Source organism: Rutilus rutilus (genome assembly GCF_951802725.1).
Source record: "Rutilus rutilus genome assembly, chromosome: 7".
Taxonomy (NCBI): domain Eukaryota; kingdom Metazoa; phylum Chordata; class Actinopteri; order Cypriniformes; family Leuciscidae; genus Rutilus; species Rutilus rutilus.
Window position 1 is genome coordinate 17,942,519 of NC_140221.1, and position 13,723 is coordinate 17,956,241.

Below are 13,723 nucleotides of genomic sequence, written 5' to 3' on the forward strand. Positions count from 1 at the left end.
CACTTTCCTTTATAATGAATTTAGCTAGAACTGCGTTCAGACTCCACATTTAATCTCTTTTTAAAGCACTACCAAATAACTTTGGTAACACTTCTACAATAAGGTTCATTTGTTAACATAGTTAATGTATTAACTAACATGAACTAACAACGAGCAATACATTTGTCACAGTATTTATTAATCTTTGTTAACGTCAGTTAAAACAAATCCAGCTGTTCATTGTTTGTTCATGTTAGTGCACAGTGCTATAATTAATGTTAACAAATACAGTTATAATTAATAACTAATGTTAACAAATACAGTCTTTGATTTTAATAATGTATTAGTTCATGTTGAAATTAATATGAACTAAGATTAATAAATGCTGAAGAAGTTTTGTTCATTATTAGTTCATGTGAACTAATAAACCTTATTGTAAAGTGTTACCATAACTTTTATTACTGTTGTTGTTGGATCTTTTGTTTTTATAATTTCTCCTGTGTTCATTTTAGACAACGTTGGTGTAAATGAACACTTTATATATTCCATAATAAGGGTGAAGAATGCTGTAATCAACCTAAGTTCAAAGCTAAACTCAGTCTAGTTATGCGAACTATTATATAGCATTTGCTTTAAGGACATTATTATTTCAAAACAAAAGATAAGAATGGACAACAGGGAGTTTGTTTGTCTCATCAAGGCGCTCTGTCTCTTTCTCGGTCATTTATCTAACCTGCCACCAGTGGGCAGTGGCACCGAGCTCCACTCAGCCTCCCTCACCGCAACACCACACTAAGAGCCAGACGTCACTTAGATGACACCAGCCTGCCAGACAGAAACAAATAACTACAAATTTTAACCCCACGTCTGGTCAGTTCAGACTAACTCTGATAAACGCCACCTCTACTCTTACACACCACAGGCTGTCGGACTGGATTTGTACAAAAAAGACATTTATTAAATGAGAAACTGAATCAGAGTTCAGCAGAAATGAATTACATTGGCTGTAATGTTATAATTTAATGATCACATGGATTTCGTGTCGAATATGCATGCATTTTAATTCGTTGAATTTTTAACTGTAAATTAAATGATGTTTTTAAAATGTATTTAAAAGTGTAAATGAGCACATAATAATCTTATATTAGTGTTTTTAGTTCAGTTATTAGTTGTATTAGTAAAATGCTGGCGTGAGCTCGTTTGTATTGATTAGATGTGAAAATGCTTGCTTTGCAGTCCATCATGTGAAATAATTATAATTGTTTGCTATTGACAGCAGCTTAATTTTTAATTAGCTGTTTTGAAAATCACACCTTTGTTTCTTGGTTGATTCAAATAGTTTGAAGATTATGTCGGTGAAAAAAATAAAATAAATTAGCTTGTCATATTATGAAGATTTCTTTTTTCTTTTCATGTAAAATTGTGTTGATTAGGTGCCTTTTAATATGTTTGTTTTATGATTAAATGGAGTAATGTGTAAAGCAAAAATTATTTACATTTAAGCACAAGTTAGATAAGATAATTATACTTAATATAGAATAAATCATATTTTGTGAACATTAATTATTTACTTATTTTATTATTATTGTTACTATTTTTATTTATTTATTGAGTTATTTGTAATTCTTTGATTTGTTGAAACATTTGTTTCTCTTATTGTCAAAGAAGTTGTATTCGTAAGCACTGTTCATATTTTTTCAGCGTATGCAGGGGATCCGAATTCACTCTGATCCGTCCGGGAGAAACTTTGATTTGGTGATTTCTCTTCTGCGGGAGTTTGGCTGTGTATTGTGCATTTATTTAGAGCGATGCAGTAGAATATCTGCCTGCCATGAGACACTGATACCATTGAGTATTAAAGTCTTTAAATGTGTTTATTTGTTACTTTTATGTATTTTGTTTATGCTTGTTTTGGTTTATGTGAAGTATTAAAAAAAGTAATTTCATGTACTTTTTAATGTCGATTTTTACAATGTTTAATTTTTAATGGATTTAAATTATACATGCATCTAAAAGATTATGATTTTAACTTGTTATAATATCTGCTCATTTTAGTCTGTATATTCCACAAGCTGGATTTATTTTTCTAAATGCAACTCAGTAGCAGTATTCCTTTTTTTTATGCTGAATGTCAGCACACTAACTGAAGCTGAAGCTGAATTTGAGCTCACATGAAAGTGACACTGACCTCCGTTCGCATTGAGAGCCGCTCTAATCCCTCTCCCAATAGTTCACTCCTCTACTGCATGCCACACAATGCCGTGACTCACAGCGCTGGCATACATGCCTCTCCCCGGACACCTTGCTTTATTATGAAGGGCCGGTTTGTTTTGGCAACTCGAGTACAATCAGAAAGAGCACTGGAGCCTGTTTATTTGTTTATTCATTTGTATGTGTTTTGTCTCTCAGGAGGGCTACGGGGTGATTGTGCTGAACCCCAACGAGAACTCTCTGGAGGTGGAGAAGGTTCCGGATCCAGCCAAGAAACCGTCCCCGGATGCCTCCGATGAGCCTGCTGAAAAGAGAGAGAGGAAGGAAGAGCGAGAGAGCAAGAAAAAGAAGGACTTCTATGAGAAGTATCGCAACCCACAGAAGGAAAGAGAGACGGAGCACATCCCGATACGAGTGAGTGGCCGAGGGAGGATGATGGGTATAGAGAGAGGGAAAGGAAGATGGGGTGAAATAGAGGGTGAGAGGGGGTTTTAGGCAGCTGAGTGAGTGGGCCACACATGTGCGGTCAGGAGGCTGTGGAGGATTTGGAAACCATCCAGATTTTTCATCTCGCTTTCTCTGTTTTTCTCTGTTTCGCTGAAAAGCCCAGCGAAATCGCTTGATGAGCACCGTTTTATCCCTTGATGTAATTCCTAACAATGTGCTTGTCCTTTTTTATTTATTTAGTTACATCACAGTCATGAACCACTAGGGGGAGGGCATTTTCATTCTAGAGAGCATCTGATTGGACTAAAATCAGTGTAGTGCAGGATGAGTCATCAATCAATCCAATCCAATCCAACTTTATTTATAAAGCACATAATAAAACGACCACAGTGCTGTACAATGAAATAAAAAATAAAAAGCGTGAAAATTACAAAAGATAATAACCACGAGAAAACATCAACACACATCGTTCAAGACTAACTCATTCGGGTAGCTACAATCAGCCACCTTCATCAATATATTTGCTCAATTTCCCCAGAAGAGATTTTTTAAATTTATTTTTTAAATGTGAATATCTGCTAGAAGTGAATTTTGTCCAAGTTTAAAGTCACAAATGAAACTGAGGAATGATAGATCTTTTCTTCCATACTGTGACGCACATCCGTGTGTAACAAAAATTATAGGATGGTTTATTGGATTTTGAGATGTGACCGTTTCCCTTAAAAAAAAAAAAAAAAAGGAGACGGGTTTAAGAGAACTAAATGATTGGAAAAGACTGCCATAGGTCAACAGAATCAAGTCTCTTGCTTTTAACAGAACATTGAGTTATAATATTTTAGTTTAATAATTGCAAGGTCCAAAATAAAAAGCATGTTTTATGAATCGTTCACAATGAGATCAATGACATGCATTTAGAAAATATTCATTTCATGCCTACTTTGGGTACTCTTAGCATACAAGCTAACAGACATGGAAATCTCCACAAATATCCAAGTTTAATTCAATGGCATCTTGGGTCGAACTGTTAGCATGCAGAGAAGATATATACACAACCTCTCAAACACACAGATTTTAGAGTATACATGCACAAATCAAATCAAAGAAATAAATAATTTCTAATGCAAAACCATGAGGCAACCAGATGAAAGAAGGAAGCATCAATTGGAAAAATTGTCTCCCGAAAGTTAGCGCTTTGTTTTATCACCATTTGACGGCCACGTCACATATCGTCACACTCCTTGTGCTGTCATTTACTGTCGTTGACTCAGTAGCGGTGTGTGAGCTGTCAACACACTTCTGAGGCTACCTTCACACACACACACGGCACGTTGAGGTATAATTATCTGCACTATTAGCATGAAGTCAGCTTTAAAACTGTCCTACCTCTCACTTTCCCTCTCTTTGTAAACAAATTATCTTAATTACTCTTTTTATTGCCATAAACTAACTCTGACAACTATCACTCCTTAATAAATTCAAACTGAGGACAGAATTCTGTGGTGTTGCCCAGATGAAGTTGTTTTTTAACACACATTCACAGTCAGTAAGAGAAAAAAAAATCTATGAAATAGCCATCAGTGAGTGTGAATCTGAGATTTCAACACCTCGTCCATTTCTGAGGCGTTTCATCAGTGTTGGTGTGGTGAATAGAGGAAGTTGTTCTCCTGACTGCTGTGTATAATGGAAAAACTCACTGTCAATATCAATGAGAGCTGACATCTTCATGCGCACATGCAGCAATGTGTGTTTATGAGTAAATGATAGAGAACAAGTGTGTGTACGTCTCCAAGAGGAGCTGCATTACCCATAGCAACGTCTTAATAAATATTTCAGCTGGGATAGTTTGGGATTCATATGATGAGAAGACTTAGCATCTCTCTCTCTCCTCCTGAAGTCTAGTCTAGCAGTATGAGATAAACTCCAGGTCTGCTAGATGGCCTTGCAGTGTTCTGAACTCTGACGTCTGCCTGCTTTCCACTCGGCCACATTATGCAGTTCCAAACCAGAGCGAGCTGCTCCAGTACAAGGACATGTGCTGATGACTGTGTGTCTCTGACTTATATTTGTGCTTGTGAATTCCTGTAGGGAACATCGAAGTACGGTTGCCAAGTGGAAATGCACGCAAGTTGGAAAAGCCGTTTTGTTTTGAACCACTGCAGGAAAATATTAAAAGGGCTCTGTTGAGACGATTTCAGGCTTTCGTTTGTGTGTGTTGTTGGCTTGTTTAGTTTTTATATAACTAATATCCTGCAGCACATTGTCAGTGGCTGAAATGTAATGATTCAGCGCTTTGATTTAATTTTCTTTGTATACTTTGAGATCCTGTATATTTGTTAAGGGTTTATGTGTGTAGTACTTAGTGATTATAGTTGCATAAAAACATTGATTCTTTGGAAAGACTTCCATTACATTGGAAATACTTTCATAACATTTAAAAACAATATTAGAGTTGCTTGTTAAGGCAAGTATTGCTATTACTGCTGCTAATAATCTGTATTTTTTTAAAGTTTTTCAAATCCCCTAGCCCTAAGTATTAAACATAGGTAGACCCAAGACCTTTCTAGGCACAATAATATGATTTAAAAGCTCAGTGGTGGGATATTTTCACATGGGCTAGTAAAAAAAACAAGCCAAGACACTCAGAATACATCAGCAACCACATAGCAATTCTTCAGAAAATATATAAAATATAATGACTATAACATAACATAACATAACATAATATAATTATGCTTAACATATTATTTGTTAATGTAAATTAATTTATCTAGAAATGTAATGATAGTTTATAATGATAGTTGTGTTCCAAAATACTTATGTTGTTTCTTAGTGACTTGAAACAATGTACAGCAACACAAACTGACATTACAAACTTTTTTTATATATATATATATATATATATATATATATATATATATATATATATATATATATAAGCATTAAGCTTTGTATCTGTAGAAACCCGGTAGTATTTTCGAATGACCGTGCTTCCCTCCCCCATGTGTCCCCCTGAGAGGAGAGATTTCTGTATTGTGTGTCTGGAAAAAAACCTCAGATGACGCAAAAATCTTAATTTTGCGTCATCGGAGGCTTTTTTGGCCAGAGGCTAGAGACTACAGCCAGTAGTAGGAGCTAGTTCCGCATGTTTTCAACCCGCCCGTAGGGGGTGGGATCTCACGATAAAACGGCGTCTTTTTAGTTTCGAGTCAACTAGTAGCCTAGTTGTCTAGTAGCCTTCTGATACTGCCCACTGGTAGGCGTGGCCTCGTAGGGCAGCGAAGCAAGTGCATTATGAGAGTTGTTGTCTTTCATCCACATGAGCCAAAAATACATTTTCTGGCTTTTCTCAGTCTAGAAGGCACCAACTTTTAAAATAATTTCACATTTCTACTACATAAATGACCCAATTTAAATGCATATCTTTAAATACACATCAATTTAAATCTTTCCAGCGGTGAAATATAACTTTAATGTATTAACTAACAATCAGCCATCCATCCATCCATCCATCAGTTTAATACAATGTTTCTAATTTTAATAAATAAAACTGTTCATTGTCATGTTAAAGGAGAACTCCGGTCAATTTTAACATTGAGCTCATTTTTTTGTACATTTGGAGTGCTGTCAATACAGAGAACAACGACAAAAATCGGTGTTGCCTACACCGTGTTATCCTCTTTTTAAAATTTGCACCCTGTTGACTTCAATGGGGCAATGTTTAAACCTGCTTTTAGCCTCTTAACATCCTTGATGTGTCATTACAAGTGCACAGCCAATGTGAGTGATTCCTTCAGAGTGAACACAAGTGAATCTGACTGCAGTAGATGTGAAAGATAAGAATAAAAATGATGTTATTTAAGCCAGCGCAAATACCTGTATTTACATCCTGTTTTCGGTCGAAGTCCAAAGTAGTCGATTGCCGAGTTCACGCCCATAGGTTTAGTTACCTATGATCACGCGTGTGAACTCGACAATCGACTACTTTGGTTCTCCTTTAACTCAGGTCCATTAAGTAATATTAACAGATTAACCACTTAATAATAACGTGTAAGTAAATGTTGAAATGAACATTTACTAAGATTAATAAATGCTTTAGAATTATTTCTCATTGTTAATTCATGTTAACTGACATAGTTTACTAATGTTTCCAATTGGAACCTTATTGCAAAGTGTTACCCTATTTTTTTTTATACCTTATCTCCTCTAATTACAACAAATAACTAGATTATTTAAATTCTTTTAAATATAAGCCTTAATGTTTGCTTAAAGGTGCTGTATGTAGGATCCAGCGGCCTCTAGCGGTGATGTTTCAGATTGCAACAACAGCGCTCGTGCTCGTGAAAAGCAATAAAGTTACAACTGTAGTCTTTCACATCAGATAACGTTAGCAAATGGTCGGCGTTAGCTGGCGAACTAATGATGTCTAACTTGAGCCAACTAAAGCACAAAATCACAATATATTTTACATGCTTTGAAGTATTGTTAGCTTACCTGTCCAAAAGGATGAAAGCCAACTCAGGGTCTGTTTTTATACCTAAAACAAAGCGGAGGTCTCTCCATAATTCAAACGCTCTGCCAATGTTGATCCGTGTTTTCGTCCTGAGTCGATCCGATTGACGTTTGGCCTGACGAGCTTCAGCAGAGAATTTTTTTTTTTTTTTTGGAGTTTGTGTTGGAGTCTGTGTTGTGCTGGAGGCAGGTCGTTTTTTGGTGTTATCAGACTCCATGTCGTTAGCTGCAGTGCCGTCGCAATAGACTGTATATATAAAACGGAGAGGCTCAGGAGCGCGCATGCACGTCACATCCGGTGGATTTCGCAGAAAATCCGACCCGGAGACTTCACATTAAAATAGGAATACTGGCCTTCGGAGGTAATAGCAAAACGCGAAAAGTGGATCATTGTAATGTGTGATTACAACCCCTTCACAGACGGGCAATAAAAAAAGGATTCATTTTATAAAAAAAGTTACATACAGCACCTTTAAGTACCTCCTTACCTTTTTTTTTTTTCCATTGGATTTCTTTCAGTAAGATACCGTTTTCTGACGAAACTGACGTAAGCGTCATACACCCACATTTACATATTTGATAACTAGCACTGAAGCCCTCCTTGAGTACATACAGTACTACACAGATTATTTGGTAGTACATTGCGTCATTGGGTCCAATCAGATTACAGTGCTATAGATCGCTGTATGCGAGTCTCCTCGGATCAGTTTTTTGATGAATCTGTAACTGCGCTGATGTGTGCGTGTCTGTATTTGTGTGTGTTTTCTCCTCCTCTCCACCCATCCTCTCAGGCCCTAGAGTAGGAGGCGGGTCACAGCGAGTCCCATTCTCCTAAAGTTTTTAATCTTTTATAGTGGCATTGTACGCGACTGAACCTCCTCTCCTCCCCTCCTTGACTCCCCGTAGAGCACTAGACCACCTGCACGTCGCTCTGGCCGGGCCCTGCAGCTCCAGGCTTTGGTTGCGCTGAGTTGATTAATACACTTCCTTACCCCCATTAAGGAGCCCTTAACTGCCTTTAGCACTCTTACTTTTTAGCACCCCTCGGGTTGCGAGCCCCCAACCCTGCCTAATCTCCCCGCAATCTTACAGATCACAGCCTCAGCGGCCCACGTCTGCTGACGCCGAAGAAGAGGGGTGGACATGAGAACCAGGGGGGGCCGAAATAGTGGGGGTGGCATACAAAGTTTTTTTGGGAGTTCACTTTACTCTGAATTTGAGGCCTAATCCAGTTACCTATTTTCTGTCAGCCAAGCGGAGGAATAGCAAGAACAAAACCCACATTCAGAGCTTAAGAAGCTTCCAAAGATTTCATTCAGGCCTGAGCGGTCCCGGCTTAGGGCCCCAGCCCCAAGGGGAAAAGAGCAAGTGGACAAAAAGCCCAGTGCGCTCAGCCTTTCTCTAAAGCACCACTTATTTTTGTAAATGACTAGAATCCTTCTCCTAACACTTTTTTTTTTTCTCTCTCACATTTCTTATTGTTGCTTTTTTTTTTGTAAAACGTTCTAGGCTCGAGAGAAAGGGAGAGCACTTCGTCAAACATTCAGACGCAGCAGCTTGTGGGAGGTGTTTTTCTTTTCATTTCTTGCTCTTTCCATCTCTCCGTTTATTCTTTACTTAAGTGCCTGCAGAACTTTAAGTGTCAAATCCTTGTGGAGATGGCATGAGTTTATTGAACGCTCGAGAACGCCATCGCTTTCACACACCATGTACGCTATGACCTAACACGAGAAAAATAAAACATCCATTGACACCAGGCCTCTGCTTTACATTGTTTTGCAACACACAAGTTCTGCCTCTTGTCACATTTACCGTGAAATTATTTCCATGGCAGTAACATTTAAGTGTTAGATCTGTTAGCTGGAAAATAATGCTTATGATTGAAATGTTCTGGGTTGACGTAATCCAGCGCAACACATTGGACTTTGTTCATTAAACGCGATCATAACTGTAAATCATTCACACTTCCATACATGCAACAGTTTTACGTGCAGTTTACACAGAAATTTGTTCTGCTCGTGTTTCATGAATAAGGATCTCCATGAATTATAGTGTACGAATTTTCTTTTTACTTGTTTTCTTTTTTTCTCTTTTGATGAATTCTCATCAGCACAAGCACATGCCTGAAGTTACTAATTAGCATACTATACTGCCAAAATATTTCCACATATGGGCTTTTCAGACAGCCTAAGTATAATAATACACAATAAACATGTGAGACTTATTGTAGGGTTATTTGTCTGTTGTAATTTATTCCTGTGATGGCTGAATTTTCAGCATCATTACTTCAGTTTTCAGTGTTACATGATTCTTCAGAAATCATTCTAATATGATGATTTGCTGCTCAAGATTTTTTATATATTTTTTTATTATTATTATCAGTGTTTAAAACAGTTATGCTGCTTAATATTTTTGTGGAAACAGGGTTCTATGATGAAAAAAAATATTTATTTGAAATGTAATTTAATGCATCCTTGCTGAATAAAAGTAAAAGTCTCACTGACCCCAAACTTCTGAACAGTAGTGTATATATAATTTTAGATTAATACCATTCATGTTTTAAAGGCCACCAGGAATTTTTGTTTAAATAAGAAAATAGGCGCTATTTAACCGCCTATATATACACAGGTTTTGTGCACAAATATGTACACGCATAGTTAGTGAGGGAGACCCACTGTGATTTTTTTTTGACCAACTATTAGTAGTATGCAAAATAAATACCTCTCAACTTTCCACAGTAAATATTTTGAACAAACTATATGTTGTAATGCTACACCAACATCTTACATATGATTATGAATGAGAGCATATTGTGTTGTGCCTAAAAGGTGCTCCAAAATCATATAAAGGTGTCACCGATGGGACATAAGCATCGGTTCAAGGGGTTACTGCTGGTGTTCCTACTTTGTGTACCTCTACTGCGTCCTTCGTCTCCACAGAAACGACATCCATTATTTATCCCTCGTCTTCTCTCTCCTGTTCCCCCGGGGACGAGAGGAATCCGTGTTTTGGAGATGTACTGTTTCCCAATGCCTGGCTCGTACATCCCTAACCTACATGTCTATTAGATATGGCCCCGCCGATTCGGAGATGTCAAGAGACTTGTATTCTGGCTCGGGTTGTATCAGCCTCAGTCAGTGTTCCCGTAGTTCAGGGACACTTCTGGAGGTCCTCTGTGTGTATGTGAACTTTGGCCTTGAAGACCTTCCACATAACCCACATTGCCAAGACAAGCGTGGTGACCGGACGTGCCTTAATTAAACTTCTGAACTGGTGATATGAGCGTAGCAGAGGTCAGAATCACAGGTTACGAGGTTCTTTACGAGGTTCGTCTGCTGTATGCGTGAGTGTATTTATTTATTTTGAGCTCCACTGATTTATGAGCTGGGGCATCTGTTAGCACAAGTGTGTGTGTGTGTGTGTGTGTGTGTGTGTGTGTGTGTGTGTGTGTGTGTGTATGTATATATATATATATATATATATATATATATATATATATATATATATATATATATTCCTGACCTAATGTATTTGTTTTGGTTGCTTAATGCAAAGCGTTGTCATCATATATGGAGTATAAGTACATACATAGATAAAGAATCCTAGTAAACTTAAGCATATACTTTGGATGGTAAATGTTTCAGTAAGGTTGTAAGAAGATACCCAAGTTGTGACAGTTGTTTTTTATTTGATTTTGCTCGCTTTCATAACTGAAATCATGCAGTTTGTTTTAAACCATAATATGCTTATACAGTACTTGCAGTAACTATGTTTTATTTACTCAGCAAAGCCAATTCTTACTCACATTTGGCACTTGCAGGGAGTTAGTTTTGGAACCTGGTAACATGATTCATATAGACCTCTGTTTATCTTTTAAAATTACAGAATGATTGTGCATATTATGAAACCTAGAAAAAAAGATTGTATATATGTATGTGTGTATATATCGTTTCTCTCTCTCTCTCTCTCTATATATATATATGTATACACACACACACACACACACACATATATATATATATATAGAGAGAGAGAGAGAGAGAGAGAGAGAGAGAGAGAGAGAGAGAGAGAGAGGGAGAAACAAGAGAATGTGAATTGTGTATATGAGGCAGCTCTCTCTGTGTGCCTGTATGTGTGTGTTATCCTCTTGTAATTTTTGCATATGAACTGCTTGTCAACCCTTGCCACTGTCTGAGATCTCCTCTCTCTGAAGCTGTGCATTGGAACCGCTCTCAGGGCGAATCCCGCTGTAGCTCCGCTCAGATGTCTGCTCCCAATCTTCCCGTTAGGTCAACCAAGAAACACATCCAATCTGCTGTCAGAAGCCAAACCAAGGGCCTTCACAGCAGGCCTTACGACACACAAACGACACACAAACCACTGTCTGTGCCTTCTTCCCCCTAACATCAATTAAAGCAAGGCAGTAATTTAATCTGACAATCACAGGCTTTGAGTGAGACAGGTTGAAATGTCACAGAGATGACCTTTCTGCCCACATGCAGCCAAGAGCTGTCTTTTGCCTAGGCCTTTGTAGTTTGTTAATGAGATATTGATTTGAAACAATGCACTAGCAAATTTTGTCAAGATTAGCTCCATGCTAACAAGGTCATAGCGCCGTGACAGTACATTCTCCTGTTTATCAGCACCATACCTCCACCTCCTTTATTTAAGAGCCCTCTTAGGGGGTCTGTAAACCCCCCCAATGCCTTTTTAATTTCCTGTTTTCCCTAAGCATGTTGATATTCTGTCCACATCTTCCCCGTTGGCCTCGTTTGTCATCTTACTGGCTTTCGGCGGGCTTGCTAGTCGTTAATTACTTGTGATTTTCAAGTCATCTCCTTGGTTCATGTTCTCTCCCCCCTTTCCCCTCCGCTAGATATGAGGGCTCTCGCCACGGTCACACTCTTTTCTGAAGGAGCACCTTGTCTGGAACTGGCCAGGTGTGGACGGAAAATCTGCAGGAAGTGAGTGCCAGTACTCGTTTTGCCAGCCCAAGACGTCTAGTGTTCCATGCACGCTAGCGGCGCTATCAGGAAGTCCACGCGCCGCCATGAAACCCAGTCTCAGCCTTATCCGAGTATACAAACCCAGCACTCACACTGCCAACTTTCAAATCCCTCAGCATTATCGGCTTTCCCAGACTCCTATTTCTTACTATCAGTCTGCGGTCTCTGTAAACGCAAGCCATGTGGAGCTAGCGACAGGCTAACGGACGTTTGAGGCACTTAATGTGAATCTCGGCAAACACCTGGAAAGTAGGTCCACATTCTAATGGCTCCAGTAATAATACAAAACACGCAATTACCTCCTTGGATTGTTTAACGCTTAATCGTTTAACTAAATGAAAATAATCCCATGCCCTTCTAAAGAGGTGCCGCTGGTCATTGAAGTGAACTGAGAGGACTGTGTTTGCCCAGTGTTTCTAGAAACATTTAGCACGGTTAATTCTGACTGTTTGGATGGGCTTTTTAAAGGTAATCTGTGGACCTGTGAAAAAGACAGCTAAATATGAATTATAATTTGTAGCTAGCAGTGGTGTAGTTGAGACCAGCTTATTTGAGTCAAGACCAAGACCAGAAGAGGGTTGAGTCTGAGTCCAATGAAAACATGGTCTTGGACTCAAGACCAAATCTGAATCTTATTTCCATTGTCTTTCATCAAGCTGTGTTTGCTTAGTTTGGAAATATTTAAAAAAATACCTTACATTAATTTGGAAATATTTGAATTTACATATGACGACTCGCGAGATTAAAATGTGAATCGGGAATCAAAAAATGTCACTAGTGTTGGTATTGTGACAACTGCAATTTTGGTAATGTGGTATTACACTAGTGAGTCACAGTTTAGATTAGGGTCCAATTCTCACAATTAACTAACTAATACTGCTTATTAATAGTGAGTAAGGTTATTAAGTTTAGGTATTGGGTAGGATTAAGGGAAGTAGAATATGGTCATGCATGCTAATAAGCAACTAGTTAATAGTGAGAATTGTAACGTACACTAAAGTGTTACCCAATAGTGTGATAATTTTTTGGCCCTGATTCTGGCATTCTGGATTTTGGTGATACCGTTGATTTAAAAAAAAAACATTTTTAAAGCCACATGCTGAACTTTTTACTCATTGTAGCAAGTATTTTAACTGGATACTAAAGATGATATGAAAAGATTTACATTCTCTGTCAAAAGTTTGTGGTCAGTGCTTAAAAAATTTAAAAAAAAAAACTTTTAATCAGCAAGGACACATTAAATGCATACATTTTTACATTGTTTCAAAAGATTTCTATTTCAAATAAATACTGTTCTTTTCTATTCATCAAATTTCTATTCATCAAACATTCTGTTCAATTTTCAGGATTTGTCACTTCTCTGTTGCCTGTCTATCAGATTCTCTGTAGCTGGCCAAGCGTGCTATTTGAGCGACGTAAACGCAAATTAATGATAAATTAAAAGAAATATCTGATCATCCTCCATAAAAGTCACTATTTACATCTTGTATCGTCTGTTAACTCTTGATATACCAATGCATTTGTATTACATTGCAAAGAGCGGCCGTTATCAGCCCCACAGTGGAAAATGA

At 37.8% G+C, this 13,723-nt stretch overlaps 1 protein-coding gene across 1 annotated transcript in view; it reads left to right on the forward strand.

The window, feature by feature from the left end:
• Window positions 1-13,723, forward strand: part of arb2a (ARB2 cotranscriptional regulator A) — a 184,710-nt gene that overhangs the window by 80,644 nt on the left and 90,343 nt on the right. The window contains exon 7 of the mRNA XM_084414065.1: window positions 2,389-2,604. Coding sequence (XP_084270191.1) covers window positions 2,389-2,604 — 216 coding nt within the window. The remainder of the gene's footprint in view (window positions 1-2,388; window positions 2,605-13,723) is intronic.